The sequence below is a fragment of the Homarus americanus genome, unplaced genomic scaffold (genome assembly GCF_018991925.1).
Source record: "Homarus americanus isolate GMGI-L3 unplaced genomic scaffold, GMGI_Hamer_2.0 scaffold29048, whole genome shotgun sequence".
In the NCBI taxonomy this organism is placed as follows: Eukaryota; Metazoa; Arthropoda; class Malacostraca; order Decapoda; family Nephropidae; genus Homarus; species Homarus americanus.
The window spans coordinates 715,355-724,269 of NW_024752739.1; the positions used below are offsets into that span (position 1 = coordinate 715,355).

Here is an 8,915-nt window from a genome sequence, read left to right on the forward strand (position 1 = left end):
GTGGTAGCCAGGACGGAGTAATGGTGGAGATTACTTGGTGGTGATCCCCCTCTCTGGCCAACAGCTCGGGCAGCAGAAGTAATATCTCCCTCGATAACAAGGTCTATGGTGCCGTAACCCGAGGCAGCAAGATTTATGAGGTGGGGTGTGTTCGTTATACAACCTCTTATATGTATATACATACATACATACACACCCGTTCACAAAGAGATATATGTACAAACAGATCCCCATAGCAATCAAGAGAGGGGCGTCACCAGTGTTACGGCTTTATAGCCTGAGGGTACACCGGTCCGAGTTACTTTGCTTTAGTCGAAAGGAACAGTATGTGCTTTAAACTAGTTACGTCATTACAATGTGCGTGCTAAAATGGCGTAAAACTTAAGTTGAGAACCTTGTCCAATGTGTGTAAATAACGTCTTTGTTTACATATTCATAAATAGCAGGAGGCCCAAAACATTCAGGTAAACAAAGAACACAATTATTATTATTAATTTATTTTATTACAACTTCCATATTTACAACTTTACAAACATGTTTATATTAATCTTAACTGATAAAGGATAGAAAAATATGACTTACAATACTCATACTCTCTCTCTCTCTCTCTCTCTCTCTCTCTCTCTCTCTTTTATAATCAAATGTAAGTAATCTACTTTATCCACTTACTGATCCTCTACTGCTGCCAATCAGTGTAAGCCCGAGATCTATGTGGATTTTGAGTACGATTGATTGGTATTGACCGAGCATTGTCGACGTAGCTGTTATCGGGACGAGATCTGTCGACATACTTGCTATTACCACGTGAGTTGTCGACATATCTGCTATTACCACGAGAATTGTCGACGTAGCTGCTATTACCACGAGAGTTGTCGACGTAGCTGCTATTACCACGAGAATTGTCGACGTAGCTGCTATTAGCTCGGACGCCGTGTACGTCCTCTTCAACCGCCCATCCGACATGCAGAGGAGTCATGGTGCTATTTCCTTGGGTGCGATATAACGTCTGTACGTGTCCGTGGTGGGAATAGAAGACCTCGTCATGCCTTGGTGCTGGCTGCCTGACTCTGAAATCTTCAATCTCTTGCTGGAGATTTTGACTTACCTCTCTCATCCCTCTGTTGACTGTGGAGACCCGAGGGAGCCAGGGTAGTGTGGTGGTGCTGGAGGCCGGAGATCTACTACTACTAGTAAGGTGTTTGGAGGTCGGCCCCTCCCTCCTCCTGCCTGATTCACCGAGTACCTGTAAGAGAGAAGAGGCGGGAGTTAGCCTGAAATTTACACATATGTGCCTTAACATAGTTCTTTATTTAGTTTCTTAATTATTCGTGCGACAGACTTTTTATTTTATCTGTAAAAGAAGGGTAAGTGTATAGTCGGGATATATAATTATTGTAGCTCTTGTATCCAAAATTTCCTAAGATTCTTTTCTCCTTTTTAGTGGATATTGTAAAACGTATCTATTGAGGACAGAGTTTGGGAGTAATTTTGACCCCATATTGACTTTCAGATTTGTGCCTGAATATGAAAGTTCTCCATTTACATTATCAGATTTCCCCGCTTATTAATTTTTTTTTTCGTGTGACTGGGAGATGAGAGAACGTACAGGTATATTGTCGACGTACAGAGTGACGTAGAGGCTCAGTGACGTAGAGGCTCAGTGATGTAGCGGCTCAGTGACGTAGAGGCTCAGTGACGTAGAGGCTCAGTGACGTAGAGGCTCAGTGACGTAAAGGCTCAGTGACGTAGAGGCTCAGTGACGTAGAGGTTCAGTGATGTAGCGGCTCATTGTCATAGAGGCTCAGTGACGTAGAGGCTCAGTGACGTAGAGGCTCAGTGACGTAGAGGCTCAGTGACGTAGAGGTTCAGTGATGTAGCGGCTCATTGTCATAGAGGCTCAGTGACGTAGAGGCTCAGTGACGTAGAGGCTCAGTGACGTAGAGGCTCAGTGACGTAGAGGCTCAGTGACGTAGAGGCTCATTGATGTAGAGGCTCAGTGGCGTAGAGGCTCAATGACGTAGAGGCTCAGTGACGTAGAGGATCATTGACGTAGAGGCTCATTAAAGTAGAGCCTCCTTGACGTAGAGGCTCAGTGACTTAGAGGCTCATTGACGTAGAGCCTCCTTGACGTAGAGGCTCAGGACTTAGAGGCTCAGGTACTAGAGCCTTGGGACGTAGAGGCTCAGTGACTTAGAGGCTCATTGACGTAGAGCCTCCTTGACGTAGAGGCTCAGTGCATTTACGAACACATATTGCCATTAGTATTTGTATATCGGCCAAAATAAACCCAAACTGTCCTCCTCCTCATGCCTGTGACTCCTGACCACGGACGGGTGTCATGGTGAGGACAGTAGAAATAATATAAGATTCAATGCTGTTTTATAATTTGAGGTTCCCTATATCAAACTACACTTCATGTACCGAAAAATCTCGTCTTAAGGCCCTGTACTTCCATAAAATTAAATATATATTTATAAAAAAAAAGTGGTGTACGTTTGACCACTTTAATGAAATATCTAAGGTGGCCACAACACAGGTAATTAAGAAGTAATTAATTCCTTACAGGATTTATTTTATAATTTTTGAAAGTATATTAAACCTGGCAGGGGTCATGTACCGGCGGGGTCACGATCTGGCGGAGTCATGAACCGTTGGGGAGTGCAGATTAAGATGCTTTAACCTGTCTCTGTACTCAAGGTTTCTAATGGTCGGGATTAGCCTGGTCATCCTCCTCTCGATGCTCTTTATCCATTCCACCAGACGAGTGTAAACAAATACTATTGCCAGACGCGCGAACATACACTATGCACCTGCACCATTATGTTTACCTTGTGTTGTGTTTACCTTGTGTTGTGTTTACCTTGTGTTGTTGTGTTAAATGCAGGGTAGGGTAGATAAGGAGAAAGATGAAGAAGACAAAAAAAAGATTGAGGAGAAATAAACATAAAACGAGAGATATAGTGGGAAAGGAGAGAAAACTGAGAGAGATAAAGAGAGCGTTAAATAGAAAGAGAGAGAGAGGAAGCGGTAGATTGACAGAGAGAAAGAGAGGGTGAGTGTGTGTTAGAGAGAAAGAGAAAGGGGAAGGGTAGATATACAGTACCTTGACGAATACCCTCCTTTGGCGCCTCCGACAGGCCAGCAACAGCAGTAGTAGTAACAGCAGCAACAGCAGTAGACAGCAGGAGAGACAGACCACAATAAACTGCTGTTTCGTGAGACCAAGAACACACCAAATACTTCTACATGGGGCGATGGTGGTGGTGACGAGGGAGGTGCTGGTGGTAACGTAAGGAATTGTGGTAGTGACGTCTCTGGTTGTGGTAGATTCCTTAAGAGTTGTAGTTATAGGAGTTGAAGAAATTGTTGCTTCATCAGTTGTAGTCGTTGTTACTTCAGGAGTAGTGGTAGTTGTTGCTTCAGGAGTTGAAGTAGTTGTTACTTCAGGAGTTGTAGTAGTTGTTGCTTCAGGAGTTGTAGTGGTTGTTACTTCAGGAGTTGTAGTAGTTGTTACTTCAGGAGTTGTAGTAGTTGTTACTTCAGGAGTTGTGGTAGTTGTTGCTTCAGGAGTTGTGGTGGTTTTTACTTCAGGAGTTGTAGTAGTTGTTACTTCAGCAGTTGTAGTAGTTGTTACTTCATTTGTAGTAGTTCTTACTTCATTTGTAGTAGTTGTTACTCCAGGAGCTGTGGTGGTTGTTACTTCAGGAGTTGTGGTAGTTGTTGCTTCAGGAGTTGTAGTAGTTGTTGCTTCAGGAGTTGTAGTAGTTGTTGCTTCAGGAGTTGTAGTAGTTGTTGCTTCAGGAGTTGTAGTAGTTGTTACTTCATTTGTAGTAGTTGTTACTTCAGGAGTTGTGGTGGTTGCTTCCAGGAGCTGTAGCAGTTGTTACTTCCAGAGTTGTGGGTGGCTAAGTTACTCTGGTGGAGTTGTAGTAGTTGTTGTCAGGAGCTGTGGGCAGCTGTTACTTCCAGCTGTAGGTAGTTGTTGCTTCCAGGAGTTGCAGTAGCTGGGTTACTTCCAGGAGCCAGGTGTATGTTACTCAGGAGTTGCAGTAGTTGTTGCTCAGGAGTTGTGGAAGCTTGTTACTCTCAGCCAGTAGTTGTTGCTTCAGCCAGTAGTTGTTGCTTCCAGGAGTTGTAGTAGTTGTTACTCAGTTGTAGTAGTTGTTGCTTCCAGGAGTTGTAGGTAGTTGTTGGCTTCAGTTGCAGTAGTTGTTACTTCAGGAGTTGTGGTAGTTGTTGCTTCAGTTGTAGTAGTTGTTATTTCAGGAGTTGTAGTAGTTGTTACTTCAGGAGTTGTGGTAGTTGTTACTTCAGGAGTTGTGGTAGTTGTTACTTCAGGAGTTGTAGTAGTTGTTACTTCAGGAGTGCCAGGTAGCTGTTACTTCCAGGAGCTAGGTATTGTTACTTGGTGAGTTGTGGTGGTTGTTACTCGAGTTGTAGTAGTTGTTACTTTAGGAGTTGTGGTAGTTGTTGCTTCAGGAGTTGTGGTAGTTGTTACTTCAGTTGTAGTAATTGTTACTTCAGGAGTTGTGTAGTTGTTACTCTACAGAGTTGTGGTAGTTGTTACTCCCAGTTGCAGTAGCGTTGTTACTTCAGGAGTTGTGGTAGTTGTTACTTCAGTTGTAGTAGTTGTTACTTCAGGAGTTGTGGTAGTTGTTACTTCAGGAGTTGTAGTAGTTGTTACTTCAGGAGTTGTGGTAGTTGTTACTTCAGTTGTAGTAGTTGTTACTTCAGGAGTTGTGGTAGTTGTTATTTCAGGAGTTGTGGTAGTTGTTATTTCAGATGTGGTAGTTGTTATTTCAGATGTGGTAGTTGTTATTTCAGATGTGGTAGTTGTTACTTCAGTTGTAGTAGTTGTTACTTCAGGAGTTGTGGTAGTTGTTACTTCAGTTGTCGTAGTTGTTACTTCAGGAGTTGTGGTAGTTGTTACTTCAGTTGTAGTAGTTGTTACTTCAGGAGTTGTGGATAGTTGTTATTTGGTAGAGTTGTGGTAGTTGTTATTTCAGATGTGGTAGTTGTTACTTCAGTTGTCGTAGTTGTTACTTCAGGAGCTGGTAGTTGTTACTTCAGTTGTAGTAGTTGTTACTTCAGGAGTTGTGATAGTTGTTATTTCAGGAGTTGTGGTAGTTGTTATTTCAGATGTGGTAGTTGTTACTTCAGTTGTAGTAATTGTTGCTTCAGGAGTTGTAGTGGTTGTTACTTCAGTTGTAGTAGTTGTTACTTCAGGAGTTGTGGACGTGGGTGGTGCTGTCGAGTCATCAGCGAGGACTTCAATGTATTCGAGTCCAACAGCGTGGCCAGTTTCTTTGCCTGTCCCGCATATATTGACGCTGACCTGAGGAGATGAAATACGGTTTAGGTGAAGGTAGTGAATCGTAGAAGAGGAAATGAAGTTATAGTTTAGGTGAAGGTAGTGAGTCATAGCTGAGGAGATGAAGTTATAGTTTAGGTGAAGTGTAGAGTCGTAGCTGAGGAGATGAAGTTATAGTTTAGGGGTGAAGGTAGTGAGTCGTAGCTGAGGAGATGAAGTTATAGGTTTAGGTGGGTTGTAGTGAGTCATAGCTGAGGAAGCAGAAGTTTAGGTGAAGGTAGTGAGTCGTAGCGAGGAGATGTGAAGATAGTTTAGGGTGGAACTGAGGAGATGAAATACGGTTTAGGTGAAGGTAGTGAATCGTAGCTGAGGAGATGAAGTTATAGTTTAGGTGAAGGTAGTGAGTCGTAGCTGAGGAAATGAAGTTATAGTTTAGGTGAAGGTAGTGAGTCATAGCTGAGGAGATGAAGTTATAGTTTAGGTGAAGGTAGTGAGTCATAGCTGAGGAAATGAAGTTATAGTTTAGGTGATGGTACTGAGTCGTAGCCGAGGAGATGAAGTTATAGTTTAGGTGAAGGTAGTGAGTCATAGCTGAGGAGATGAAGTTATAGTTTAGGTGAAGGTAGTGAGTCATAGCTGAGGAGATGAAGTTATGCAGTCAAAAGTAAATGTACCAAGTTTAAACTTTAAAATTTCTTGTTTTTTTCCATTATTATCTAACACTTACTTTATAATCAATATTGGTAATTATGGCACAAGGAGACCACAAAAAACACCCCAAAAAACGGTAATCCAGGAGGCAAAATTAGGGAATTTGAGAGTTTTATCACACACACACACACACACACACACACACACACACACACACACTTTTAAAGCTACTTTTGAACATTCTACAAATTTAAGACAATAGATAAAAGCAGGTCCCACACCACACAGTTTACTTAGCCTTCTACTGCACTGTATTCGACCACCTTCACCTCTCTACCTACAGTATACAGAACTGGGAATGCAACGCAATCGAACCCGAGACCCAGAGGACAGGAGGCGAGTAATTTATTTATTTTTTAAATTATTTATTGGGCACTCCCCTACAGCCTTGTGCAAGGTGAAGCGCAGAAGCGTTTACAGTGCCCAACAGGGAAGCATGCTAAGTTCATGCTTGCCTTTATGTCTCATGAGTTAAGGGCGTAGAAGCCTGAAGAGTCAAGGGCATAGAAGCCTGAAGGTCATCAAGTTATTGGAAGCTCCAACAACTTGTCCCTGAATACGAATTCGCAACTTTCGACTTACAACAGGTACCTACTTTACTGCTAGGTGAACAGGTACTAATGGGGACTAGGAAGTATGTCCAAACAACTTCCACCGGCCCGGGAATCGAACCCGCGACATCTCGCTTGCGAAGGCAAGAGCGGTACCACTCTACCACCAGCACCCCCGAGGCGAGTAATGTAGTCACTCAGTCGCTGCACCTTCATGAGACACAGAATAAGTTAGTAAAATAGCTTTGAGATACACTACAGCTCACAACCATCTGTTATACAATTTACTTTCAGGAAATAGTTGTTCTCTACGGCGGTGAAAATCGGACGCCCGTGTTTCATCATTCTCTGACCACGTCGCTAATAAGAGGATTTGTTAACACTATTCCAACAATTTCAAGGTAAATACAAATTATGTTAGAAATTTTAAATTCCTTTTGCGAGGTGAGGGAGCACGGGATATAGTGATCATTGGAAGAATAATACAGCGACGGGCATTTCTGACAAGTTTTATCTTAATCCAAATATGTTATGAGGCTTCCGTTAAGCTTATAGCCATTGTTTAATTGTGATTTCAAGCTGACAGTGGACTATGATATGATGCGTATACAGTACAAGATGGAGACAGTGGTAGTGCATTTACCTCTTAAATTCCTTGACCTTGTTGTTGTTATTGTTTAGGTCAGGTGAGGTCAGGTTTGTGATCGTCTGTGGCCAATCAGAAGTTAAGATTACATTGAAGTTATCGCTATTAGGCAAGTATCCCTATCTACTGAATCTTGTAAGTTACATACATACATACATACATACATACATACATACATACATACATACATACATACATACAATTAAACTTCAACACATCGTCAACAATTGGTGAATAGCTTTTACAATCATCAACCCATGACACATAGCGCATATTGTATACTCACACCATCCATAGGGGAGCAGTTTTGTAGCCAGACGGTCTGGTTCCACTTGCCGTACCTTTCCGGGTGCTCTTTACCACATAGATTAGTCTGTGAGTAATAGTTACACTTGGTCTTTATATAGAGCTCTGATTCTGTCGGGTCACACCAGTACGAGAAGCGAATGATGAGATTTTTCTGCAGGTTAACAACGATGTTCTTCGTGCAAGTGTAATCATGAAGGTCGAAGATAAACGCTCCTCCGCTGTCTCTACCGCCAGGGGGAACGTCCACCTTGTAGGAGGGGTCGATGGAGGAATAAGGCGTCACCTGGAACCCGGAACTGGCGGTGATGTCCTCGAAGTTGTTCTGGTCGTAACGCAAGTAGATGTTGGTGGCTCCTGTAAACCTGGCCAGCATCAGCAGCATCACTACGAACGCCAAGAACCTCAGTGCCGTCATCTTTCTTCTTGTTGCAGCTGCTTTCGCTTTGCTCTTGCTATCACGTTGGAGACCCGTTAGTTTATTAAATTATATTATGAATCTTTCCTAACCAATTTTCTTTCGTCTTCAAAATCACTCACAGTTTCTTCTGTTTCTCAAGCTAACAGAGGCACCCCACCGCCCCCCTCCCCAAGTATTCATGAACTGTTAAGTACCGTACAAGTTCTGCCACAACTTCTAATATCCAGCATTAAATGACATTCTGTGGAGTCTATAGACGAGGGACTATTGGCTGTCTGGAACCAACACATAGAAGGTTCTCACTCGCCGACGGCTAGTGAAGTATTACCGCTAAAGATCGTATCGGGTCTTATATAACTGTATTTGGGGCCACGGGAAGAAGTGAGATGAATTTTATGGTCTGTGACTCACGGAAGACAATTAGGCTAATCTGTGGTGTGATAACATGATAAAGACATACTGTAGTCAATTAAGGGATGATCTTCATAATAAGTACACGCTTATGTGACACCTGAACAACATGTGGAGAAAACGTGCGGGACACCTCATTATACTCTTGAGAAACACGTGAGAAATAAACGAATTAAACCTACAAGAGAAAAAATTATTCCTTTAAATTTATAAACAGAAAGTGGGTGAGGGAATTGAACGTTTTCATCCGTTTGTCTGAAAGTATATGAAAAGTTACTGTACACTGAGGAACGATCTAATATTATGAGGTATTTGCTTATCTCAGGCAACTGACAAGGGAATCCTGTTGACCTCACTTCCTGTTGTGAAAACCAAATAATCTAAATTCTAAAGTCTATATTGAGCCATTGGGAGAGTCCTGTTGTGTTGACATGTTGCAGACGTTCAACAAATTGTGGTAATATCTGTCCTCTCTCTCTCTCTCTCTCTCTCTCTCTCTCTCTCTCTCTCCCTTTCTCTCTCTCTCTCTCGATAATCCCCTTCCAAGCTAAAGAAAAC

General features: G+C 42.4%; 1 protein-coding gene across 1 annotated transcript; it reads right to left on the reverse strand.

The window, feature by feature from the left end:
* Positions 1-491: 491 nt before the first annotated feature.
* On the reverse strand, positions 492-8,257 carry LOC121855180 (uncharacterized protein PB18E9.04c-like). Its single transcript, XM_042350046.1, is given in 7 exon segments — positions 492-1,243; positions 3,104-3,523; positions 3,557-3,871; positions 4,703-4,974; positions 4,977-5,050; positions 5,052-5,335; positions 7,506-8,257. Coding segments are annotated over 7 exon segments (2,370 nt in total). The 5' UTR covers positions 7,944-8,257; the 3' UTR covers positions 492-676.
* Between the last annotated feature and the right edge of the window lie 658 nt (positions 8,258-8,915).